Source organism: Phodopus roborovskii, unplaced genomic scaffold, assembly GCF_943737965.1.
Source record: "Phodopus roborovskii unplaced genomic scaffold, PHOROB, whole genome shotgun sequence".
NCBI classification, from domain to species: Eukaryota; Metazoa; Chordata; class Mammalia; order Rodentia; family Cricetidae; genus Phodopus; species Phodopus roborovskii.
The window spans coordinates 6,760,775-6,787,851 of record NW_026126558.1 but is presented as its reverse complement, the minus strand read 5'-3'; the positions used below and the strand labels follow the sequence as shown (position 1 = coordinate 6,787,851).

General features: G+C 52.3%; 1 protein-coding gene across 5 annotated transcripts in view; it reads left to right on the top strand.

Moving 5' to 3' along the window:
- Zfpm1 (zinc finger protein, FOG family member 1) overlaps window positions 1–27,077 on the top strand; it is a 59,070-nt gene that overhangs the window by 15,178 nt on the left and 16,815 nt on the right. For all 5 annotated transcript variants that reach the window (XM_051201798.1, XM_051201797.1, XM_051201800.1 and 2 more), the window contains exons 2-3: window positions 8,613–8,735; window positions 11,661–11,810. In XM_051201798.1, coding sequence (XP_051057755.1) covers window positions 8,613–8,735; window positions 11,661–11,810 — 273 coding nt within the window. The remainder of the gene's footprint in view (window positions 1–8,612; window positions 8,736–11,660; window positions 11,811–27,077) is intronic.

Sequence of the window (27,077 nt, the reverse complement as noted above, 5' to 3'; positions counted from 1 at the left end):
GGGAAGATCCTGAGGGAGCCCAGAGAGGCAGCTGTTGGAACCTCAGGGAGCAAGGGCTCAATGCACACCCCACCATTGACAGACCTGCCTCCTCAAGCTTGGCATATAGCAGTGCTGCTCACAGTACCCAGATTAAATAACCCTTAGCTTCCTTCCAGGCTTTTAGTCCTGGGAGTTCAGCTGGGACTTTCTGTGCCCCTCCTGGCTCTAGGCCTTCCTGCACACACTGCCTGATTGCCCTCCCTGGTGTGTTCTGCGTTGTAGCTTTAATGTCACCTCCTCTGAGAAGCCCCAATACCCCTGTGTACTGAGTCTGCAGCCCTCCGAGATACAGAGGCCTATACCCCTGTCTCCATCCCAGACTGAATGCCCCCTCTTGTCTGCACACTCGGCCCCCAGCCAGGGATGGACCTGCCTGGAACTTCTTGATCCCTCTAGAGCCTTCCATCCACTCTTCACCAAAGCTCTGTAAGGTCAGATGTGGGTCCCTGAATCTTGCAGCCTGGCTAGTTCTCCATTACATGTGAATAGCAATGTGAGCAGCTATCCTAAGGCCAGGTGGTGGCTAGGATGGCTGCCTTCTGCCTCAGTTTCTTCATCTGCCCATGGAATCAACATCCCTGCAGGGTGGTGCTAGTAAGGCTCTGACAGACCCAAGTGAGCCGTTGAGTGCATGTGTCTACAGGGATCTGGGATAAAGGATCCAAAGCTTCCAAAAATTACAGACAACCAAGGAGGGGGCAGGAGGCATCCCCACAAAACAACCATGCCAGGAACAGCTAGCAGAGCCCAGGCTCTGGTTCCAAGTACAGACATAGAGACCAGGGATGGACAGGAGCAGAGGTGGGTAGGAAGATGTAGGATCATGAGGGGAACTGAGGCCCAACAAGGGAAGAAGTAAGGCCTCAGTCCTGAGAGCCTCATGGACCTATATCTGAATCCTACTCAATAACTCTAGGCAAGGCCATCCCTGCTTTTACTATAAACCAGGATTGGGGAGGGCAGGCCTCTGAGGGCCTTACCAGGTGCTGCTCTACTGGTAGGGAGACCTTGTTACTCTATGCCTTGGTTTCCCACACTTAAAGCCGGGTAATAGAAAATTAGAGAGCTGACAAGTGTCAGGTGCCACTGGAATTAGACTGCTCAGAGCTCCAGCAGACCTTCCTAACCCAAGGACAGGCCAGAGTCCCTGGCACTGTCTCTGGTCACTGTTACTGTGTGAAGCTGCTTGAAGCACATGCCTGGGGTGCCTGGGTTCCACACAGACTAGCTAGAACAGCAATGGGCCAAGGCTTGGGGTAGTGAATCCCACACCACATTCTGTCAATTAGGTCAGAACTGGCTTCTATGTGAGGGTTGGAACTGGAGTGGAAAAGATTCCCAGGAGGGGAGGGCATTGGGCCGGCCATGCCCTAGGGGGAGGGAGGGGGTGTCTCACAGCTGGAGGAAGCTCTGGGTCCTCTGGGGACAGGCGAGGGAAGGTGACTGACGTCAGAGATTTTCAGTGACTCCTTTTAAAGTTTTTGGAACCAACTTGACCTCAGGTCACCAGAGTGTGTTTCTTTTCACAAGACAGGGTCACATAGAGCCCTGTATTTTATCTGGGCTGTGTGGCCCACACACACTCGAGTGGTTTTGTTTGTTTGTTTTTTGTTTTGTTTTTGTTTTTTTGTTTTGTTTTTCAGTAAAGATCTATGCCTTTAAAAGCCAAGCGGCAGGAAAAGCCTGTATTTTATTGTGTGTGAATCATATCTCAATAGGATCTTTTTAGTGTTTGAATGCTGAGATCTGTCTGAACCCATGTTTACTAGAATGTGGATCCTGACTCTCTATCAGACCCCTTACTTGGTGCCTCTGTAAGACTGCCCAGTGAGTAAGGAAGGTATATAACACCTTCCAGAATGGCCTGAGCTCCAAGTCCATGCCAGTTGGTGCTCACAGCCAGGCAGAGAAGCAGTGAGCAGGCCAGCCACCTAAGACCACAGCAGGGTAGAGAAAATCAGGCAAGACCCAGAAAGTCATAGGGCTCAGACTTCTCAGAAAGACATGTGAACTCCCCCATCCCAGGGTCTGTGGGAATACTCTCTGGGTTATGCTGGGTAAGAAGGGCTACCTGTCCCATCCCACATCTGTTCAACCCTATGCTACCCATGTAGTAAACAGTATCTATGTCCAGGTCACATGCTCAAAGATGGTAGAGCCTGGCTAAAGCCCCAGCTTCACTGTGATCATTGGGAACCCCAGGGGGCAGACATACTCCCTTACTGGAGCAGGGTGGATATGCCAGTGAACAAGCTATGCTATCTGGCCAACAGCCTCTGTATGATGTAGGACCTCCAACAGCATCCTCATCTCAAACACTACTGTTGTACTATGTCTTCAGCACCTCCCCAGGGCCATCCTAAGTTGAGGCTGAGGTCAAGGTTGAGACAGACACTGAGCTTCAAGTGACCCTTCACCCTTCCCAGGCATGCTGAACATCCTTTAAGCCTGGAGGGCCACACAGGTCTCTGACCTTATAGTGTGCAATCTAATAACCTGGTGGTGCCAGAGGAGACAGACCACCCCACTGGGTGTGGGGATTCTGAAGGAGAAAAGTCCTTGAGTAGACTGAGGAATGCTGTAGGGAGAGCAGCAGCCTCTTAAGGACAGGTTTGGGGACTGGTGACAGATGCCCTACATGGGAAACATGTAAGGTGGGCACACACTGAGGGGCCTGGACCTTCCATCACTGGCAAGACAGCCTTGGACCATGTCCAAGGAGTATAGCTAGAGGGGACGGGGACTCTACTGTGAGAGCCCTGACCCACTGCACTGTGCATAATATGGCCTGAGGTTATCCTGAGGACTTCAGGAAATGGGGTCAGAGACACCTTGAAGGTTCCTCAACACACCCCTGCCAATGTTTTTTGTCAGGGGTATCCTAAAGCTACTAGAACTGAAAGAAAATTCAAGTCTGTCTGAAGAGACTGGAGTGTGTAGCATGCAGCTCTGTGCCTCCATTTGCATGCCCCAGCCTTGACTGCATCAGATTCTCTACTCAGAGGGGCCTGGACTCCACCTACTCCTGCTGACCAGGACCCACTGTCCTAGGTCATGGTGTGTGCTAGCCAAGAAGTAAGACTTTAGACCTTAGACTTGAGATGCAGGCTGTCAGACTATCTGGACACAGTCCCTCACTGGGCCGAGTCCTGTGATGCTAAGCTCCCTAAATTTGGCTCCTTGGGGAGGGCAGGGCTATCTTGCCGCCTGTCTATCCCCACCATGGCCCTAGCTGCCTACTGCCCAGTGGTGGGAAAGTCTGTATCTGTTGCTATTTTCTCTCTGCTATCAGGGCCTTATCTGGCAGCTGGGTCCTGCTGGAGGCCAGGGTCTCCCTCCTGGCAGTGCCAAGCCATTCCACTGAAGTGAAGAGGCTAGGCCTCTACCAGCGGGGGTAGGGGTGGGGAGATGGGGGGCAGGGGGAGTTTCCTGTTCCTCCTGATGGCCCTCCCTGACCCTGAAAGGAACATCTGCTGTCACAATAGCCCCAGACTGCTCCCAGCCACTATTCCATATGGCTGTGTGGACTCCAGCCTCCACAAAAGGCTGTTTTCCATGAGGGAATGGTCCTGCCTTGCCTGGTGTCCCTCTACCCCACTACTTTTTCGTTGGCCCACTGGCAGGGAGCCTCTTCTCTTGTCCATCCTTGCCACCTCCTCCAGGAACCTTCCCCTCACAACACCTCTGCTGTCCCTCCTGCCATGCACACTGGCACCTGTTTTCCTTTGGGGAAAGAAGTGTGGTCACTGCTTTGTCTCTAGCTCCTGGTCCTGAATCTGGCACAACAAAGGCATGGGAAGGGTTTGATGAGTGAGTAAATGAGTATGTAAGTAGATGAAACAGCTGTGATCAGGAATGAGGCTGCCTGGTCTCTGGGGGGTGGGGTTTACCTGGGATCTGTCTCTGAGCTCTGTTGCCCAAGGATGGGCAGGCAGCTGTTTCTGATCATCCTTGTTCCATGTATAGAAAGGGAGGAAAGACTGGGTGATCCTAGAGCAAGGACCCAGTGCTAGGCAGGCTCCTGTGGGCCTTGGTCTGTGATTCTGCTGGGTTTGGAAAGGTGGGTGCTGCTCTGATTCTTACAGTGGTCCCCATCCTCATGTGTGGTCTGCAGGTGTCCCACCCATGACCTTGCTGCCTGGGGGACACAGACTGGGGGATTTTGTCCCTCTCTCAGAAACTGCAGTGACCTCCACGTGGTGATTTAAAAATGACCACCACCACCCTTCAGTGCAACTCATCAAAGATGAGAGAGGGCTGTACTCATTCTCACATACACAGGGACCTGGAAGGAAGTGGGCATCAGCCTGCCACACAGAGCCTGTCTCCATAATTCAGTTTTAAAGCATGAAAAAGGGAGTTGATGAAATTCTGCTATCAGCTCTGAGCCAATATGCAAAATATCTCACCCCCAATCAAATAGCTATTATGTTTTCATTCCCAAGCGGCGTCCGGCTTAATGAGCAGGAGACGGATGGGCGCTTGGGCATCTGCTCCTTGTGATAACCAAGGGGCTCGGGGCACTATGGGGGCTGCTCCCAGTGCTGTCCTGGCTGTGAGTGACCACCATGGTGGCCTGTGGATGCCACTGAGCAGCAGTGCAGTCTTGTGCCCAGACATCTCCAACCTGGCAACAGAGCCAGCATCAGCCTCACTATCAGCAATGGGAGGTGTGGTTTGAGGCAGTGCTAAGAAGGCAGCCTGTCTGGTCAGGTCCTAATGTTGTCCACGTTTTTCTCTCTCCATGCACCACCCCCTTGCCTTTTCCTTGAGGATCATTGGCAAGCTGTTCTGCCTTACTTGGGTGGGCCTCAGTTTACCCATTCATAAAGTGGGTGCAACCCAGACTTCCCACTGAGGGATGTTTGGCTCTCTATGCACATGGAATTTAAATAGGACTGGCCTTAGGTTCCCCACTCTACACCCTACTGTTCTTTGTCCCATTCCCACGGCACCCAGTTTGGCTCACATTATATCACATTATATATTCTCTATTACATATACATACCAAGATCTAACCCAGCATGAACCCTCTGCACCTTACTTTCCCCATCTGAGACAGGACTGGAAGATGACCTCACTGTGCTTTGTGAGAGAGGTTAAGGAAGGACATTTGTGAAGTGGCAAGCCAAGGCCCCTGTACACAGTTTGTGTTTAATAACTGCTTACACCTGGTCCTGCTGGGTCATTGGTGTAAGTAACCAGTGACAGCTGGTGTTTGCAAAGCACTGGGCCCCAGCACCCTAAGCTACACGTTGATAGTGCCAGCAAGCTGTCCTGGGAGGCTGCAGCTGTGAGAGTTTCCATTCATAGCTGAGGAGATGGAGTACAGAGAGGTAGAATGTCTTGCCCAAGGTCAAATAGCAAGGACACAGTTTTATCTGTTACTCTGCCTGGTTGGGGACAGTGAGGGTCCCCAGAGGGACAATGTCCAGCCATGGTTCATGGTTCATGGATACCCCTGATGTACAGGGCCAGCTTTCCCCTGTGCTCTCCACAGCCCTTATGGGTCTAGGTGCACCAGGGGGCCCAGTGCCAGCTTAGGCTCCATTGAAGTCAAATGAGGGCTCAGAAAGCAGCACCAGGCAGAAGTGCCACATCCCATCTGTGGGCTCTCTCTGTTTGCCAGTGGTGATTGTCTCCTGCATTATCATAGTCATTTTAATTGTTCTGGAACTGAATTAACAACATCAGACTGAACAGCCTTGCAGCCCAGCTTCCTTCTCCACGCTCATCCACGAGGCTTTGTGAGGAGTGCTCGCCTTTGTTCTTGTAAATGAAGGAACATCCCAGCTCCAGGCGCCTGGGCGTGGGGGATCTACCTGGGTGGGCACCAGGTTGGGCTCCATGACATTACTGAGGAAGGATGTTTCTGCTTGTGCCCCCTCGTTGGCCCAGCTCAGTGCCAGTCCCAGAGTTCCTGAGAGCAGGCTTCATCCCATTGCTGGAAGGGACAACTGAGACTCCAGGTGTCTTCCAGCCCTTGGGGAGGCATGGAGCTCTTAGAGTGGGATGGGTGCTGAGCCTAGGCAGGGAAGTCTCCAGTGTCCTGAAGGGTGGCTCTGCTCAAGGTTGACCTCCACCACAGCACCGTTTCCCAGCCCTAGTTCCAAGTCATACGGGCCAAGGCATGTGTCTGCCACTGTGGGCCTTAGCCCTGTTTCTGGGAGGTTGAATCCAGAGCTAGTACCCACAGAACTGCAGCTGTCCCGGTTCCCCTTCCTGGGATGTGTGACGTCAACGCTGTACCCCGGGCTAAAGGTGGAGTCCCTTCTTTCCAGACCTCAGAGGCCCATGCGGTGGAGCTCTGCTTTTACTCCCACCCACTACCTTCTCCCACACACCGCATCTCCCGGTCTCACCCCTGCACTTGCCCTCGTTCCTGGCTTAGGAACCACTACGGTTCTTTGGGTCTCTCCAGGAGCCACATGCAATGTCATAAGGCCCCTGCATCCTAGAATGGTGCCTGGCCATTTGAGGCCCATGTGAGCAGGATGACACTGACCCCAGCAGTGTGGCCTGGTCTGGATTACAGCCACCATAGTCCTTTAGACACAGAAATCTGTCCTTCATCCCATCCAAAAGATTGCTCTACAAACCTGGGCCCAGCCTGGCCTCGATTTCATCTTCATGGGTCCCCATGCCATTGACATGACCAGTACCATGGGTCCCACAGTGGCTTAGGGATTGGGTGTATGCTAACACGTGTTGGTATTGATGGCCCTGCCACAGGCCTGCGGGTCTCCCACAGAACCCCCATTCCTCCTGAAAAGGAGCAGCACTGAGCTGCTGTCCTGGAAAGTAGCAGGTTTTGTTAGCTGTGAAAGGCTGGGGGCCCCCAAGTGTCAAAGGGGTATATCCTAGACCACCCCCCTTCCTGAAGACACTGGCCTGCCCCCAGAAATGGCTCTGAAGTGGCAAGGACCATTACTCAGTTGGTAGAGCCCTTGTCTCCCATACACAAAGCCCTGGGTTAGATCCCTACAGTGCCTATGCCAGGTGTGATCCCAGCACTCAGGAGACCACATACAAGGCTTTCAACCTTCCTTGTGCTGCAGCCCTTTAATATAAGTAGTTCCTCATGTTGTGGTGACCCACAAACATGAAATTACTACTTTGCTACTTCATAATTTACTACTGTAATGAATCATAATGTAAATATCTGTGTTTTCCAATGGTCTTAGGAGTGATCCCCAGTGTGAGAACTGCTGACAGTTAAGTTCAAGGCCAATGTGGAAACATGAGACCCTGCCTGAAAAACAAAACAAAACCAAAGATGGGCCTTACATGACTTCTGCCCCTTCCTGTACCCTAAGGCAGACAGACACCTCACCCTCAGGTATCCTCAGGCCCTGTGACACATGGCCTTTTGGGTTATTTTCTCTAGTGTCTTCAGGCTTCGCTGCTCTAAGATGCAAGGCCCCTCCCATGCCAGTGGGTGTGCCCAAGACACAGGTTCTTCCCCTCCTCAGTGACTACAAAATAACAGGACAGGTTTCCCTTGCAAGCTGTGGCTTATGAACATGACCCGAGGGGCCAGGCTGGGCAAGGGATTCAGTTGGGCCTCAGTTCTGTTCCTGTCACTGATACCCTTGGGTGACCTCAGAGGTTGCATCACTCCTGACCTGTGCTTGGTGTCCTCTGGGAGTCATTGTAAAATCTCGGGGGGGGGGGCTTATTCCAGCTTGTCATCTCCCATGCCAAGGTGAATGCCCCCCCCAACTGATCTGGAGGGGGGGAGCAAAGTGCCCAGCACCCACTGTGAAGGGTACCTGTGTCCTGACCCAGTCATGTGTTTGGGCAATGTAGTGCCCATCATGTGTTTGCCCAATGTAGTGAGCATAAAAACTCAACATTGGGGAGCTCTGGACCAAACCCCAAGTGTGTGGTGGCTTGATATATGGGGCCTGAGAGTCTTCCTGCAAGAGGCCATAAGCAAATGGTAGACATGTCTGCTGTGTGAGTGTGTGTGAGAGCCTGTGAGTGTGTGTGTGAGCCTGTGAGTCCGTGTGTGATCCTGTGAGTGTGTGAGTCTGTGTGTGAGCCTGTGAATCTGTGTGTGAACCTGTGCGTCTATGTTTAAGCATGTGTGTCTATGTTTGAGTCTGTGAGTCCATGTGTGAGCCTGTGAGTATGTGAATCTGTGTGTGAGCCTGTGAGTCTGTGAACTTGTGAGGCAGGAAGACCTGAAACATCCATCTGAACCCCAAAGGACTCCGTGTTGGTTTCTATTGGGAGTGTATGGTTGGGAAGGGCTGAGACTCGTGACCTGGCAAATGGTGTACATTACCTGAGGAGAGACAGACAACATGAAGGGCAAGGATAGGAAATGCATCAAGTGACACCAAAGCTTAGGAACTGTTGTGGGGTGGGAGGTAAATAAAGCGTGAACATACTAGCTGCCAGGAGACCCAGGAGTCACAACCTCTGCCTCAGTGGATAGCTGTTCCTGCCCTTGTCCTGACACCCACTCTACCCAGGCACCAAAGCTGAGCCTGTTTTGCCATTAGGAAACCAGGGTGGCCTTATCCAGAAGCACCTCGTGAATTTTCCGGGGCTTATGTCCACAGGTTCCCTCAGAGATACTGAGGCTAGAGAAGAAACCCAGGCCATGGACATCAGCCCCATGGAGCAAGAGGCCACATCCCCTGAAGCCCCATCCATAGAGGAGCCCCCAAGCCCACCCAGAGAAGGTGAGTGTGCAGATCAGCATCTTGCCTAGAGCTCATGGGAGGACAGAGGGCCTCAGCATGTAGCTGATGCCTAGTGTCCTCCAGCTGTTGTCCCCAGGACCTAAAGAGATCAGGGGAGGGAGGTATCTGCTGTGCATGAGTTGGAGGTTCAGCCTCATGCTAAGATAATTGAGGTCTGGGTGGGGGAAAATCCTGTCCAGGGCTAGACCTCAGGAAAGTCATGCCCTCCCAGCCTGTTTACCACTGTGAAATAGTGTCCACAGGATCTGCAGGGCTGTGGCTTAGGCTCCATACACAACATCAAGCTGCTGCACCCAGGAAGGGCTGTGAGGATCTTTAGAGGCAAAGAACACATTGGTACAGAGAGGTTACAAAGCTGGTCTGGGGTCACAGGCAAGGATCTGACCTAGGTCTGGCTTAGGACTCATCCCACTGTCACATGCCCCCTTTTCTTAGCCACATGACCTCCTGAGACTCTACTGGGCCTCCTGGTTGCAGTTTTCCAGGTCAGTGCATTTCTGAAGCTGAAGACAGGTCATGGAAGGAAACCACCCAGACTCTAGGGGGCCGGTTCAGGCCAGGTGCTGGATGTAGGACAGTGAGAGTTCAGACACCCCTGAAGTCCAGAGAATGGGGACCACAGGGAGGCAGAGTATTTGAGAGGTTGGCACTTTGCTTGCACTTTGGAGGCCACTGAGTTCTGGAGGGACGGTAGAGAGGTACCTAAGCGATACCTGCATCCTGACCCAGTATCCTGAGCTCTACCTGGCTATGAGTCTATCTGCAGCTTTGAGTTTCAGGAGCATTTCATTCCATACCCATGAACCTTTGTTACACCTGCAGCCCCAAGCTGCAAGGGCATACCATTCCATATCTACTCTTCTTTGCAAAATCTGAATTAGCCCCCACTAGCCTCTTCCCACCCCAATCCAAGTGCCAGAGATTAAACCCAGGGCTTCAAGCATGCTAGGCAAGTACTGTACCACTGAGCCACACCCCAACCTTGCCCACCAGCCTCTGATTGGACAATGTAGCTTTGGGCCCCTGGGAGGATAATCAACTGGTGACATGACCAGAAGTGAAAAAGAGACAGGTGATGACCTTAAGCAGAGATCCCCAAGGAACCACCTGTACTATATGCAAAATGGACTGGTACTCTGGCAGTAATGCCAGCAAGTGTATAGGGAGACACAGGGATGAAGCAGATGGCAGAGAATGGATAACAGAGAGGGCAGAGAGGGGACAACAAAGAGGACAATAGACCTGCCGAAATCCGTGTCAGTAACATGCTTGCATACAGGCTGGAGGACTGAGATTGAGCCTCAGCATCTCTAAAATCTAGGTGTGGTGATGCATGCTTACAATCTCAACACTGGGAGAATGAACACAGGTGTGACCCTGGGGTTCACTAGCCAGCAGCCAGCCAGATTGGTTCAGTCCTAGGCTAATGATGGACAGTATCTCAAACCAGGTAGAGAACAACTAAGGAAAGACCTCCAAAGTTGTTCTCAGGCTACCACACATGAAAAGGTACACACACACACACACACACACACATACACACACACACACACAGGGTGGACTAGGGTAGGGGTGGAGAGTAGAGCAGAACAAGGATGAAGGAGGAGGACTACGATGACAGGAAAACAGATGACAGAAAGGAAATGACATAGAGGACAGAAGGGACATCAGAGAGATATTCAGGAATCTGAATGGGGGACAGAAATTCCAGACAGACCTTCATCCCTGGGGACTTCTCACTGAGCACCCCACCAGTGTTTCGGGCCCCTTAATGAATGGCTGCAGGCCAGGGGCCCTCCCACTTCCCTTCTTTTTACCAGGCCCAGCACCCAGCCTGAAGCTCTGGCCCTTGCTTGGCCACAGCCCTGGGGGTCAAGCCCTAACTCCATCACCCTCAGCTCTCCAGGGACACCTGCCCCAGGAGTGAGGTGGCCTGTGCCAGGCCAGTCTCCAGTCAGGACCTTATTCATTGCTTTTGCCAGCGTACAGTACTGAGGGGTGAAGCTATCTTATCTATGGCTGACCCTGGACCACCCAGCCTCAGTTTCTACTAGGTGGCCTCCAGGAGAGCAGGTGCTATGTTCATAGGCTCCCATCTTATCTCCTTCACCATCAGTGCTACCATCAGGAGCTGCACTAAGGCAGCTGTGGCCCAGCTGCCAAAGGGCAAGTGGTTGGCGGCTACTGGACTTTGACCCATGGCTTCCCGGGGAGCTGGCCCTTATCTGATTGGGGAGCTGGGGCTGCTGAGGGGGTAGGCGGGTGGGGCCGGGAAGGATCTGGGACAAACAGCCAGGCCTGCACCTGGCACCGGCAGCCGTGATAACGCAGTGATGGGCCCGATAACGGCACAAGAGCATATCTGACATTCAGGCGGGTCCAGCACGGCTCCTCGCGGTGGCTGGAGCTCAGATGCCAGCCACTTTGATTTATAGCCAAAAATAATAGGACTTTTATACCATGGGATTGATTTATTTGATGTTAATCACAGCCCTTATCGTGGTATTAATAATCTGCTGTTCCCATGACGTCACCCAGGGGGCTTTACAGGAGCGCATCGATCGGGGGCCACACTGGTTATCTGGCTCGCCAGGAAGGCAAACATGCCCTTTGGGCTGGAATTGGGTGCGGGGCTAGTGAAGGGGCCCAGCTGTTGTAGAGACCAGTGAGCCAGAGGCCACAGGCCTAGGTGCACTGGGTGGGCACTGGGCTATGATAGACAAAAGCTAAAGAATTATTATTATTGCCGTGATCAGCAGGGGCTGAGGGCTTTACAAGGCCAAGAAGAAACCTGCAGTGTTAAATAAGGCAGGAGGGCAGGTGATTGTGTGCTCTCTGGACTCAGTTTCCCTCCTGGTTACAGGCTAGCATAGCAAGAATGTGACAGTGTTTTTCTCTCTACAGATGTGAGTCCATCCACAGTGCCAGCACCCCCTGAGTCTCCAGAAGGTCCTGAGGATATGGAGGAGCAGGAGTTGGAGATGAGGTCCCAGGATGAAGAGAAAGAGGAAAAGGAAGACGAGGCAGCCATTGCCAGTCCCTGGAGTGGACCAGGTAACCAAGCTGACTAGCCCAGTACAGCATTGCTATGACCCCAGGGCAGCCTTGTTATAGCCTTCTGGGCCAGTTACGAGCTAGGCTATCTTGGATTGTTGGAGACTACTGGTGCCCAGGTCTGTGCAGCTGGCCTAAGCAATGTGATCCAAGTTGGTCTTCAGAGTGCCCACACCCAGAACCCATGGTGTAGGCAGAAGCATTTGGAGGGGCTTGTGTGACTGGCAATGAGGACTGAGAGATGACAGCAGGGAGAGGCACCTGGAGGGGTATCTAGAGGATGTGACCGGAGCTGCCAGTCTGGGGTCTTCCCAACAGCAGATAGTTGGAATTCGAAGTTGGCTAGTGCCCAGATCGGCTCAGGCTTGTGTGAGAAGAACGCTTGCTCTTCCTGGCGACTGTAGCCCATCTGAGGTTCTTAGTTACCATCTGCCCCACAAGCCAGGCAAGCCTGGAGCTTTGTACATCTCCAGGCAATGAGTGCTGCTGGTTATATGCAAAGCTAGAATTGGCAGCTGGATCTTAGCTCTCACAAAATGTGACAATCACAGTACCCTTGCTTCTGATAAACAGATACCATGGCCCAGGATCACAGTGGGGGTGTCACTGATTTCCAGTGCTCTTATTGAGGGCTAAGGACCACTATGCAGGGCAAGTAGGTAAGGTGGGATACGTGTTGTATGTATAAGTGGTATGCCAATGATGGAGGAGTTTGGAGGACAAGCATGTGGGTGGACAACACGTGTGTGCACAGTTATTGAATGTTAGCTGTGTATGAGCATGTAGGTATTATCACAACCACATTCCTCTCTGTGGATAGAAGGCGTATCAAGGGTCTTGTCTTGCTGAGGGATCAGAGAAGGTTTTCCCAGGGCAGAGATCCTGTTCCTCTCCCCACCTCACCCCCCTGCCCCTGGAGAACTTGGGATCCAAATTGGAAAAGAGTAGATGTTTAACTGGATTCTTAACTGAACATATGGGTGTTTTGGTGTGGTCCTCTGGCATTAGAAGAGTACAGGAGTCCGTTGGTGATGTCTACCACCAGTGCAAAGGAAGATGAGTGGCATGTGTGGCTGAGGGGTGCACAATGGAAAAACAGCCTAAGACCAGAGAGAGAGGGTTGGCCCAGAAGGCCACAGCCAGAATGGGGACCCACATCCTGTATAGAAATTAAGTCCACTTACAGAATGCCCCATGGCTAGTGTCCTGGGGCAGTCCCCTCTGCCACCCCTTAGTACATCAATGCTTAGCACCTCTCAAGGCTCTAGATGACCTGGCAGAAATGTATGGCAAAGATGTCCACTCCTCTGGGGGTACCTGGTAGGAGTTGGTCACCGACCCAGGGTCTTATCTCACTTGAGGCCAGTATCCTCAGATCGCAGTACCATAATGGGAGTATTTGTACTAAATCACTCAATCACATGGGTGCCAGGATCTTTTCCATTCACATGCCCACAGCCATGGAACTGGGCAGAGCCTTATATTCAGACAACCCAGCTTCTAACTAGCCCTGTGCTGACTTAGTTTCTCCATCTAGAAGGGTGTCTATGAGTACTGACTCAGCACCAGGAGTCCCTGTGTATCCCTGTTCCATGTCCACATGCATAAAGTGGACAATGCCTGCTGGGGGTGGCAGGGATCATGTGTTTCTATGGACTTCAGTGGCCACTGAGCGGGTAGAAGGCATAGACAGTCCTTATATCAGCCCCATGGGGCCAACACAGTGTTATACCCACTTCAGTACAAGGCAGAGAAGAATAGTCTACATCACTGGCTGGGAACTGTGTCTTGCTTACAGAGGCCCAGATACCAAGTCATCAACATCAGTGTTGAGCATTACCCACTATCCTCAAACACATGTGTTACTGGTTCATTTTTTTAGATGGAGAAGCAAGGCCCTTGTAGTTTGCAGCCTGCCCTGCCTCCTGTGAAGGCCATGCTCCCTGGGCTGTGGTTTGGGGTCATGGTGCACCCCAGCTTCCCGAGTTATTTGCATCCTCAGGGGCCAGGCAATGCCCTATCGGCTCCCACAGATAGGAATTCTGTGTAGTGGGCAGCGATGGGGTTGATAAGTGGCTGCTGGCCAACCGCCGTGGTAGCCATTGCCTATCAGCTCCCACACAGGCCCTGCTTATCACCCAGTGGGGAAGCTGCTGGAGAGGCCCAGGGGGCTCTTATCTCCAGGGCTGCCCAAGCCTGTGATGGGGTTGTAGGGTTAAGGCCTGAAGGCAGTGCCCAGGCTGGTAACAGACCAAGTGGCCACTTTTGCCTTGCTGGTTGCCTTTGACTCTTTCTGACCTCTGGTCTGTAGCACCACTCCAGAAGATCTAGGGACCTGTGCTAGGGGCCCTGCCTGAGAGGCAACTTCTACTGTTCCTCTCTGGAGAGAAGATATAAAGCTGGCTTGGACACCAAATCTTCCTCTGGCTCTGGCTCAGAGAAGTACGTGGACCTGAGCCCATTCCCATCTGCTCTGTCTGAAGTGAGGTGGTCACTGAACCCAAGACAGAGCTGACAGTCCAGAGCTGAGATCTCCAGAGGGCTTTGCCCAGACACCATCTGATGTTGTGGCCCAGGCTTATAAGTATCAGGGGCCACCCTTCTGATTCTTCTCTAGATGAGACAGGACTTACAAAGGCCCCAGAAAGTGGCTGTCCCCTGGTCTTATTGCTTCTTCATAGCTGATATACATACGTGAGATAGCTCATCTCCTGATGGCCCAGGCCTAGAGCAGATGAAGTCTTTCAGGAAAAGCTGGCAAGATGGCTTAGTGATTAAAGTGTTTGCCACATAAGCGTGAAGGTTGGTGTTTCACATAAATGCCAAGCAGACATAGCAGCCCACCTATTGTAGTTCCAGGTGGAGACAGAGGACCCCCCCCCCCAGAGCAAGCTAGTCAACAGTACAGGCATTAGTGACATCTGTCTGCTTGAGAGCCCCTGCATTAGTGAATAAGGTGGAAGAGTGATCAAGGATGAGTCTGAGCTTCAACCTTGGGCCTACATTCGTGCACACACACACACACACACACACACCTACACACACACCCCCACACACACCTGCACTCATGCACAGAAGAAATAGAAAAAAGAAAAAAAAGACACCCCCCTCAGGAAACCCCCATGTGACCTCCTAGGTCCATGCTGCCAGTGATACCCAGGAACCGTCACTTGACTGCTGCAGATCCAAGTATAGTTTGTCTTACTCAAGAGCTTTATAAGCACTGGAGTGGGGCTCCAAGTTTGTGAAAACCACCATCACTGCCATGATTTCCTGTCCTCTCTTGGCTCTATCACTGCACCTGGCTCCCTCCTGCCCCTGCCTGGTACTTGATGACCATGGCACTCCACAGTCTGGGTAGTACACGATGGCATTTTTGTTCACTGCCAAGAGTTCAGTGTCTTGCCAAATATTGTCCACTCAGTTCTTTGGTGCTGCTGCTGCGAGAGGCAGGCACCCAGCTTTGCCAAATGTCTATGGGAGGGCTGCTGACCTCTGGACCTCAGGTTCATATTCTGTATATTGGAGCTGGGGAGAATTGTGGCCCTCCAGCTTGTCACCTACTAGGCAGCCTGGTTTCCCTCACATGGGGGTGCAAGCAGGTTCAGAAACCCCTCCAGCAACTGATTTTCTACTACATTTGCACTTGGGCAACACAATGGGCAATGTCTTGTTGCAGATCTGATGGCTACACACTGCCCAGAGCCCTACTTTGTATTGATCCCACAGTGTGGTCTCATACCTTCTCTGGGCAGTGCGGATGGTGTAGTCCTATGTAGATTATAAAACCCAAGGAAAATGCCAGGAAAGTGACTTCAGACACACGCAATAGAATTCCCTAAGTACACAAAACAGAGAAGCTCTGCTCGCAGATGGTGCTCTGGTAGAATGAGAGTGACCTAGATGGTTCTTCAAAGTCATGCTGTGTCTTGTTGTCTGAGTGGTTTGTAGATGCCAGAGAGGGGGGCCTACAAGAAAGGAATTGCCATGCAAAGGCCTGGAGAACTTGGAGCCTTAACAGTCCATGAGCCAGGGGAGAGTGGAGTCAGAGGCCCTGTAGATTTGGGCCAGAGCCCAGCAGGTGAGGGGAAAACAGGAAGGATTGGAGCAGGAGGGCTTCCATGCCCCTGTGGCTTAGCAGGGACACACTCTGGGTCTGAGGGGGCCACAGATCACACTGTGGACCCAGAGCTCTGGGAAGTTGTATACAGGGCTTGGGATGCCCAACCCTGGCTTCTCATGGTCCTCAGCTGAGTCCTAATTGGAAAGAATAGAAAGGGAGAGAGTTTGAGTTGTCATCTTTGAAATGGCTTTGTTTGCAGGAGTGATGGCTGTTTCAAATCCAGCTATGCAGAAGGCTTGAAAGTAGATCTGTAACATTGCATAGCTGCCTTGCTGTGGGATGTGGGAGCCTGTCCCCAATGCTTGGTGCCCCTTGGTGTCACACTCCTCCTATCACTTCCCTTAAAGTTAGGAGGATGTGGCTTACAGACACACCAGCCCTGTCAGGATCCATCCAACTCTATCTGTCCTGGCCCCCATAGCCCATAGCCCATCTGGCATGGTCTTGAGGAAGTGTTTGGAAGAAGAGCAGAACTAAACAGGCTCAAATGGTAGTCAGTCAGGTAGCATGGCGTAGGGTCCTCTTCCTAGGGATTACTCCAGGCCTCAGCAAAGGAATTGATAGCCTACCCAGTTCCTTTCCACAAGACTCCATAGAGCTGGGGGATCTGGGACAAAGAGGGACCAGGACCTTCCCAGAACCTCCAAAGGCTGCAAGCATGCCATCAGTACACCAGCTGTGTGATGTCTGCCTGTGCCAGCAGAGCGGCACTCCATCTGTAATGAGTCTCCCACTCTCTCTGAATATCTGAAGGCCAGTGCAGGTACTAGGACGGAAGGCAAACTGAGTCACAATGGGGACTCCAAACCATCCCCTGAGGTATGCTTTCCTGTAAAGTGAGTGGAGAGACCCAGAGAGTTCTACCCGCTGTCAGTATGAGTGCAGCCATAGCTAGCAGTGGGCGTCAGGAATCACTAGGACTTCAGGAGCATTCTGCCCTGTGGGTGTCTCCTGCCCTGTGGGTGTCTCCTGCCCTGTGGGTGTCTTGAGCCTGGAGCTTATTCTGATCACCACTGTTGGAGAGCAGGATCCAGGGGCAGAGCCTGAAGTTGAGGAATACCATAAAGGGAACGGCAAGAGGACCTCAAGGTGACTTGGGAAGGCTACACCATGCTAGGTGTGCTAGGTAAACATGCTAGGTGACCCCTTCAACCATCCTCAGGCAGGACCCAATTCTCGGTTCTGGAAACCCCTGGAGTGAAGGAGAGGCAGCAGGAGAGCCCCCTGAGCGCCTACAGGCTCACTGCCCTGAGTCCATGTGAGAATACATATTGAGCTGGGCCCCAGGCTGACCTTCTGAGAGGGTAAATACAGAGAGACAGGTCAGCAGGGGTGGGGTCCAGGGATAGAGAAAATAAGTAGGTATGCCATGGGGGCGGGGCAGCTTCCCCCCTAGCGGTCAAGGTCTGGCTGTATCCTGAAACCCAGGGAGGATGTGGAAGAGGAGAGCATAGGCTGGGAATGAGGCAGCACCCTATGTTCAGCACCTTCCCACGCACTTTTTTGGAAAGGAGGTGGCTGTAGAATTCTTACTGGAGCACATGATCCTTGGAAAGGATTAAGACCTGTTAATGCACCCCAGGCTCCAAAGACAAAATAGAGCAGGGAAGGGGAGTCCTGTGGTTCCTTATAGCTGAGATCATGGAGCTCAGCTAACCCCATAGTTCTGACCTGAGGAAGCGCAGCTGTATACTGAGGCCCCAAAGCCAGGCTGCCCAACTAGGGCAGAGTGTGAAGGAAAGAAAAGTCAGACAGGATTGTGTCTCTTCCACCAGGAGTTTCTTAGAGCCCAGAACTCTTTCCAGGAGCTTCTGTGAACTAAGTGAAAGTCAGTCAGCCCATACCAGCTCCTTGAGGCAGGGCCTGGAAGGCTGGCCATGTACCAGGCTAGTGTGTTCCTGAGCAGCGCCAGTCAGCAAAGGGGGTGCCTGGGTGTCAAGGCCAAGTGGGAGAGCGGATGGCAGCACTAGAGAAGGATCCCATCTCTAAGATGATGACTGAAAGGCAAATTAAGGTGGAGGGAGATATTCAGGCAAGGAGCTGGAATATGCAAAGGTCCTGAGACATTGGGGGCATGGCACAATGGAGCCTTAGGGCTAGGGTGAGAATAGGGAGAGAGTGTGGGCACAGATGGGTCAGGGTCCAGGTTATGAGCCATAGACTTTAAGGACAGCCCTCATGGGGTAGAATCCCATCCCTCACACACACTAGGAGGCACTCTACCTCTGAGCCACACCCAACCCCAAAATTTTTGGCTGCACAGTGAAGATGCTGAAAGACATTGGAAGGCATTTGATCATCTGCCTGGAAAAATAGATCAGTCTCAGGATGGAAGGGGCTGTGCTCAGGCCTCAGGAGCTGTTGTGCGCCATTTCCTGTTGGAGGCCCCAGTCAGATCTCCTGCCCAGGGTCCCAGGGAAGCAGGAGATGGGGACCCCTCCCTCCCATGGAGCAGTAGCTTGTTATCTAGACTGTGTCCGGCTAACTAATCTCACAGGCCCGGGGTTTCTGTGTGAACCTCAAGGCCTGTTATCTGGTGGCTGAGGCAGGACGGCTCGTCCTGATGGACAGCCTGGGAGATGGGCCGATAGCTGGCCGGGCTCCCCTCCCCACGACTGACTGGCTGGCATGTGTGGGTGGGAAAAATCATTCCAGCTATTTTGTGTTATCATGGGGCCTGGCGTGGCGGGTGATAGGCCTATTTGTCTTAGATTAGCCAGCGGGGGAGGGGGCACTAGTAGATGACAGGGGTCACTCTGGGGTCAGCTTCAGAGAACAGTCCAGCAGTTTGGAGCCCCTTTGAAGACTCATGTTTTTCTGAGACCCCAGGGTTGTTATGAACAATCTGAGGCTAGGAGATGGATGAAAAGACTTAAGGAAATTTCTTTACAGCCAGGCATATTCTTCCTGCATAGTCACTGCGTACCTCCTGGGGCAGGCACCCTTGGGAACTGGAAAGACAGAGAGGGCCTTGCCCTCCTGGGATGTGTTGGAGACACTGCTGCTACCCTACCCTGTCTGAGGCCTGAGATGATTCTAGACGGTGTCACAGTGGGGCTTTCTGTGCCACCCAAAAACAGTGTGTTGGGGCAGAAACCACAGTAAAAGGCCTGAGCTGAGTGTTCCCAGCTAGATCTAAATGCAGATTGAGGGAAAAGGAGGCTCAGAGGTAGAGGACCCATCAAGGAGGGACTTGGTGCTAAGTAGATGGTTGTCCTGGAAACAAGAGGTCATAGCCTGGGGTTGGTCGGCATGGGCCATGGGAGGATGGCTGACACATGGAGATGGACATCCTGGCTGCCTGCTGGACCTGCCTATGAGTCCTGGGATAGCTGTGGCTCAGATTCCACCTTGAAATCTGTTCTGAGGCATTGCACCCTACAAACTGCAGAGAAGGGGGGGTCTCAGTAGCAATACTACACAGGTGACCCGTCAAAGTGTTCTTCTCCCCATGCTGGCTCTCATCCCCCTGTTGCTTCTCATACCCTGAGCATTGGGTACGTGCCAACCTGTTACAGATCTTGGGGTTGAGGACTCCATCTGAGCAACAGCTAGAGTGGCAGTCAGTCACCAAGGGACAGAAATATGGCTGAGACATGGGGGCAGGGCCAGTGGCTATCCACTCCAGGGCCCAGGATTCGTACAAAGCTCTTTACCACACGTAATGAGTGGCTCCTAAGGTACAGCTGGTGTAATGGCATCAGGAGCAGTAGGGGATGGAGAGTACCAGGTAGGTCTGCTCTAGGAGCAGATCCCACTGGCTGCTATATTGTTAGAAACAGAGCCCCAAAAAGACTTCAGAAGAAATAAGAGTACAGTATCCAGGTAGCAGGAGGCACTGTGATACCCCACTACAGATGTAGAAACTGAGGCAGACAAGCAAGATGGGTAATTCTGGGGAAAACTCTTGGAAGTGTCTATTACCTACCATGATGTCTCAGCACAAGGGGATCTGGAGGCACTGGAGGCAGAGGGTAAGTGGACAGATAACAGGACATCCAGTGAGTAGGAAATGCAGGTGGAACCCTAGAAGGAGCCTCAGGCCTGGCTGCCCACTGCATGTGGCCTACTGACCTCACCCCCTTCCGGGACCTGCTGTCTGTGGCCAGGGCAAGCTATCTCGGTGGCGGCACTAATCAAGTCGCTTCCTTCTCCACCCTCCCACCGGCTTCCTGCCCAGCTAGCAGCCCCACAGCTAGCCCAGACATCAGCAAGGCAGGTCCTAGCCTTGCCAGAGGAGTGTCAACCACTGCCTTCCAGCAGTTAACCCCCTGTTCCCTCCTTGGTTATAAGGTCTGCATGTCATATCAGCCCTAAGAGTGTTGATCTCTTCAGAATGGTGACCACAGGTCTACCTCGAGACCCATGAAGGATGGGCTGCTCTTGATGAGCAGTGTGTGTGGCAGGGGACAGGTATTGTTACTGGTGCCTTGGTTGATGACGCCACCTGTGTGGTCACTGCTGCTGCTCTGAGCCCCAGTGTTTTTACTGTCTTTAGCACTGTCCCTGGCTTACTGGCCACTGGTACCCTGACTAGCAGTGCCCCTAGCTCTGTGACCATCACTGGCAAATCGCTCTTGCTAGCACCATAACCACAGGAGTAAGAGCCAATGACTTCTAGTTTGTTCTCTCTTCTCTGGCTGTCATGTCCCATCCTGGCAGAACCACATAGGCACCAGCTATTTCTACCATGGCAACCAGTACCTGGTGGAAATAAGACAGGTGCATGAGGTGACTTTAGGTCTCTATCTTCATTCCTCATTTTTTACTGGTAGCCGTGATGGCCTCATCCAGGAAGCTGTCCTTTCTCTCGGAATATGGACAGGGTGACTAGGGTAAGGCAAAGAAGCAGAAATGGGGCACAACTGGAATCCACACAGGTCCAGGGTTCAAAGCACAGCACTGTGACTCATGGGTCCTGGGACATGTCCCCTCCCCTCTCATCTTACCCTACCCTAGAAGGGAAACTGAGGCAGCTCTGCTTAGTTGTAGGTTGCACTGTCCTTATATGAGCAGCATTTATGAGACCCCCCCCACCCCTGTGAGACCCAGCATGCTGCTAAGACTTACCCAGACCCAAGATGGAAGCCAGGAAGCAACCCCACCCACTCCCTGCAGCCCTGTGACATATCACTGTCCTTTGAGAGGTGCCCCTTCCCCATAGCCACGATGGCTCTTTATTTATTTATTTATTTATTACCCCCTCTATCTCTGTGCGTAACTTTTGATTTCCTCACTGCATTTTTTCCATTATAGAGGCGGTGGACGCAGCCGATAAGATCGGTCCCTAGAGATGGGACAAAGGGGCCGCCGTCGGCTCGAGGGCTGGTCATATCCTGCACGCAAGGGCCCAGCGCGGCCTGAGATGAGGCGAGATGCTATCATACCTTATTGTGTCTCATGGGGTCCCTGCCCACCCGGCCCTGCCCCCAGCTGGGCTATCCAGGTCCCCTAGAATACCATGGTCCTTGAATTTGTCCTTTAATCCACTGGGTTATGTGTCCCCCCACACACACACACCCATATGAGTGAGTGGTGCTGTGTGGTGTGTTGGTGCCCTCTAACCAAGGTCTGCCACAGCTGTTTGCTACCCAAGCAGGGACTTGATGGAGCCCTGGGAATTTATCCATGTGTGAGAACTGAAAGGCAGTGAAGATGGCCATTGTAGTCAAGCCAGAGGACATTTAACCCTTAAAAAAAAAATCTCTACAAGAGCCAGGCAGTGATGGTGCATGCCTTTAATCCCAGCATTTGGGAGGCAGAGGCAGGTGGATCTCTGGGAGTTCGAGGCCAGTGTGGTCTACAAAGCGAGTTCCAGGGCAGTTAGAACTACACAGAGAAACGCTGCTTTGGGGGAGAAAAATTACACAAGAAAGTGGAAATCATTTTGAGAAAATAAGACAATCCATGGGAATGCTGTAGGAAGTCCCTGAATCTGACAAGCTTGACCACAGCTCCACTGGCATTTACTTGTAGCCATCAAGCTGCATACTATCTCTTACCCCTGCCTTTGGCTAGTTCTGCCCAAATTCCCCCTGTCCCCAGGCCTACCCTAAAGACTCAATACATTCTAGATAACATGCAGAAGGCAGAAAGGTGGGACAAGGCACTTTGCTCCTGGGACAGGTGCCCCGGGACCATAAGCTCCAAGGCCCAGCAATGCTGGGTCCCTGATTCCAGGGGCAGCAGGGAGCTGCAGTAGGAGACATGTGGATCTAGGGCAGATCAAGCCTGCTTGGTGCTCCCCTTTCCTGAACCCACACCAGTCCCTGCTCTCACCATGCCATCCTCTTCCCTTTTCCGGTTAGGGAGCTTGAAGGACAGAGCTTGAGTTTGACCCTAGGCCTCCAAGTTCAAAATGAAGTTAACAGAGACCTTGAAGGCCCAGACTACCTCCAGTGGCTCTTCTTAGCAGAAATGTTAATAAGCCCCTAAACCTCCTTGTCCCCCAACTTCCACAGTGCCCGACTCATCCTGAGGTGGAGGCCTAACACCCAGAGTGATTATGGGTCCTGTAGCCAAGATCTCAGTCTCCCCACTTGCATGTGCCTCCTTTATAGGGGCCTCTGGTCTGTGTGCAGAGTCAGCAGGTGCTTGGGCCCTAAAGGACCAATGTGCTCCAGGTGGTAGCTGCATCCTAACAAGCTGGCCTCCCCAGCACCTGCCTCACTGTCAGCTGAGGGCCCCAAGATGTGAGTGCCTATAGGCTATGCACACAGCTGTCACTCCTGGTAGGAGAGGACTCACCTTTTCACTCTGGGCAACACCATCACATGTCCTCAAACCCACCCTTCTGACCACTTAGACTAGAAGCTGTGGCACCAGAAGGCAAATGAATGGAAGACAAGGAGGGTGGGTGCACTGAGCTGGAGCCAGGTGAAGCCAGGCTCTGGACAAGGGCCAGAGTATCCATGCCATCATAAGTAGACAGGAAGGGGGGTGGCTACCCTGATGGGAATTCCTCTGTCCCCATCCTTGGAGGAAGATGGTGGAGCATCTAGCATGGAACTCTTAAAGAAGCCGAGTAAAGACATAACTGCACTTCAAGGCAACCTGGAAGCCATGACTCTCAGCCTCCTCAGGCATGTGAGGGTAGTCAGGAAAGAGCTCCTTGGCTGGGTGTGGCACATAAGTGCTAAGGGATCTGTTGAGGGGGGAGTGGTACTTCCTGCTGGTCTGGCTGCTTTTTCTGTGCTCTGAAGGGACAAAAGTAGTGTCCCTCTCCAAGGTGTCCTGTCTCCAGGTTCAGTAGGGGTGATCAGAGCTAGAATCCTGGCTCTGAGCCATACAAGGGCCTAGGAGGAGCAAGGTACTGCCACCTGGACACTGTCGAGGAGGAAGGCATCCCTTGCTCCATTACAGCCTATAAATAGATGTACCTTCTGCAAGAGCCAACCCTTCCCCAGAACAAGCTCAGTTACCCCAGGTGGTGAGAGGCCCCCACAGATCCCAGGAAGGAAAAGCCCCACCCTGCACAACCTGCTCTTCCCAGGTGGACCCAGATCTGCCATTAGCAAGGGCCAGGGTTCAGCCGATAAAGGCTGGCTGTTGCTCCATGTCAAAAAATCAATACTCAACAAGCACAGAGACCAGGGAGGGGCCATGGGCTAGCTGGAATGGGCAGGGCTTCAATACTCTGGACCAGCTCTCCAACCTTGTACCAGGGTTCCTAGTAACCCAGACCCTAGGCCAAACTAACACACAGAACCCTACCCAACACCGTTTTTGTTGACAGGAAGCTTGAGGCTGACCTTTTTCTCCCCAGGGCCACCAGAATGGTGACAGGACCTGAGAAGGAGACTGGATGGCAGGCAAAGAAGCTCACAGAAGTAGGGAACAGAAGTAGTGATACCCTCCCACCCCCTGGGACCAGCCGCCCCTTCTCCCAGGCACAATACCTTCCTGAGTCTGGGACATCCCTGGAATATCCCTGAAGGCTGACGATCTAGGGAGCTAGACACCTGTTTCCTCTGAGGTTTGAGCCACTGGGAACAGTGAGGTGAGAGGGAGGGGCTTCGGGCATAAAGAGAGGAATACAGCATGAGGCTTTCCAGGATCCTAGTGGAACACCCCTTGGACCCCCACTCTAACCTTTTGTAGACACTGCTCTGCATCAGTATGTCCCAGGATAGTCTTTGCTGCCTTCACAAGGGTGGGCATATGTGGATCAGAGCAGGACCACTTCTTGGTATGAGTGGATCACATCCTTCTAGGACTTGACCCCAGCTTTCTGGTGGCCCCTTGTCATCCCAGCCTGGCCAAAATATTGTGTCAGAAATCAGACTTTAAGGAAGCCAACTGATGCTGGGTGTTGGTGGCACATGCCTTTAATCCAGCACTGGGGAGGCAGAGACAGGCAGATCTCTGTGAGCTCAAGGCCAGCCTGATCTACAGAGCTAGTTCCAGGAGAGGCTCCAAAGAGAAACCCTGTCTTTTTTTAAAAAAAAAAAAAAAAAAAAAAAAGGGAAACCAACTAACTGATTTCCCTGGCTGACAGCTCTGGACTCTGAGATCATACCCTACCTCCTGAAGGACAGAGCAGATACCCTCCCGTTTCCCATGGATCTCATCTGGTCTTTGGTGCCTCTGCTTCTGAGGGTAATGCTCAAGTTTGTATTTGGTATTCTGCAGCTTACCTGGTTGGTGCCATCATCTCCTCTATAGAATGTGTAGCAGAAAATCCTTCCATGTTGGCTGTCCAGTGGCCACAGGCTTGAAATTTCCTGCCCAGCTCACTGCAAGTGAGCACTGGGCCCCTAATGGGCTTTCTGGGTCATTTCCTGCTATTGCTGCTCACACTCCTATCTGTAACTGGGAAATCTTGAGACTAAGGTTGGCATACCCAGCTGCCTGATGCAGGGGATTTGCTATGAGTGAGCCAGTACCACCCAAGTTGTAGTCATGAGTTTGGGATCAGAAGAAACTGGTTGAACTCTCTCTACTGGCCATATAACCTTGGGAAAGTTCCTTGACCTCTCCAAGCTTGCTTTCAGTGCCCCCCCCCAGCCATCTTCCCTAAAAATGGTTTAGCAGACAGAGAATATGAGGCCTCAGCAACCAAGAAAGGACAGGCACAGCACACAGGCCCCTTTATTTTACGTCTTTCAGTGTGGCTTGGTCCAGAGAACATGTCCCAGATGCTCTCTCACCCCTCCGTCGTCTGCTCTGTGACTTTGCAGGGGAGGGCACTTGCCCTTTCTGGGTTTTGGTTTTAGCAGGAGCAGATGTCTTCTGGGCCATACAGTTTGCCTACCCTGTTTTATATTCGCACCTGTAGACCCCGCCAGACTGGGGCTTCCCTCCCTCTTGCTGGTGCCCTTTTCTTTCCTTTACTGTGACTTTTATCAAAAGCAAACAGGTTGATCCTTGTGATAGGGATTGCTCCCCAGCTGCCCTGTAGGAGCCACAGGGTGGGTTGGAGGGAATGATGGGCTGATTAGATAAGTAGGTACTGGTGGTGAGCTGGTGGGCACCCACATACCAACCACAGACTCCACAGGGCATGGTGGGGGCTTTGGGTGGTTGGTTTGATACTCTAGAGGCCCTGGCCATTGGCATAAGGGGTCTGGCCCCATCTGAGGTGAAGAAACCTCTTGCTGATGCTCCTAATCACCACAACCTCCTGTTTTAGAGTTGCATGCCAGCAGATGGGGCATTACTCACATGGGAAAACTGGAGTGGCTTGGGTCTTATCAGACGGTCACTCTGAGGTCAGGGCTTAAGAGTGACCATACTTGGGCCAGGCAGTGGTGACCTCTAATCCCAGCACTCAGAAGACAGAGGCAGGTGGATATCTGTGAGTTCAAGACCTGGACTACAAAGTGAACTCTAGGACTGTTACACAGAGGAACCCTAAAACCCTGTCTCAAAAAAATAAAATAGAGTGGCCATGCTTGAGGAGTCAGAGAAATGGTTCATTGGTTAAGAGCACTTGTTACTATTTCGGAATTCAAGTTTTTTTCAGCCCTCATTTCAGGAAGCTCCAACTCCAAGGGAATCTAACACCCTCTTCTGGCCTGTGTGAGCCTTTATACACACACGGTATGCCTACATACATTAAAAAAGAAAGAGAGAGAGGAGGATGGGCCACACTTAGTGCTGTGACCTTGAGGAATTTGTGTAAGATCTCTGGGCCCCCATCACATAAAGAGGAGGCCAATGCCAGTACTGTACATGCTGTTGAGGGAAGCCACTTAGATTTCAAGCCAGAGCTGGAACTGGGGTCTCAAGTCAGGTCTGATGAACTCCCAGGTCAAGGGCACCACTTGTGAGGCCAGTCTCAGCACTGCAACATGGCCCTTTAGCCTTACACTGGCAGGCTCTTTAGGATGACTTGTGAGCACCTCTTCTACAACAGTGGACTGAGGCTCTGGCAGGACAGGACATAGCCACTAGGGTAGTATCAGGGCTTGGCCTGTTGGTTTGAACACAGTTCTGCCACCCAGAGCACCCCAACAATAGCCAGATCCACACCCACCCCCAGCCAGGCTCCAGCTGAGGAGGTAGATCCTGAATTCTGTTCCTGGGGGGTGAACGCCCTGAGGGCCGTACATGACTAACATTGCAAACAGATAGATAAGCATTAGGTTCCTCGAAGATGCTTCTGGGGAATGCAATTAGGTCCTAGCACGTGTTCTAGAAGCAATGTGTATAGTTGTTTACCTGAATACATTAGCCCTTGGCCCAGTGCTGGACCTGTAGTGAGCGCCTGGTTCCTATCAAGGGCCCACCAGAGAACATTAGGGAAACTGAGGGCAGAGCCAGATATTTCAGCCCTGAAGAAGCCGACTCCTCCCTCCTATGTCACCCCTCAAAAGGGTACTGAGGTTGTTAAGTGTGGCGACTCTGGCTCAAACTCAGCCTGTCTGCTATGCACACTCCAGCTGGTTGTTGACCCTCTCTGAGCCTTAGTCTCCCAGGTATGCCAGAAGGAATCCCGTAAGTCCTGTCTGGTGCTGGGCTAAGGCACAGAAGATAAGGCCAGGGTTCATGTTAGGACAGCAGGTTTTAAGAGACAAAAGGCATGTTCTCCTTTCTCCAGCTGAGGGAACAGGTGGCCAAGGCCTGAACCAGGCTGGAACCCACCATAACAGCCCACCATAGGAGCTGCCTGTGCTCCTGAGGGCATCTGGACAGCACTTCGT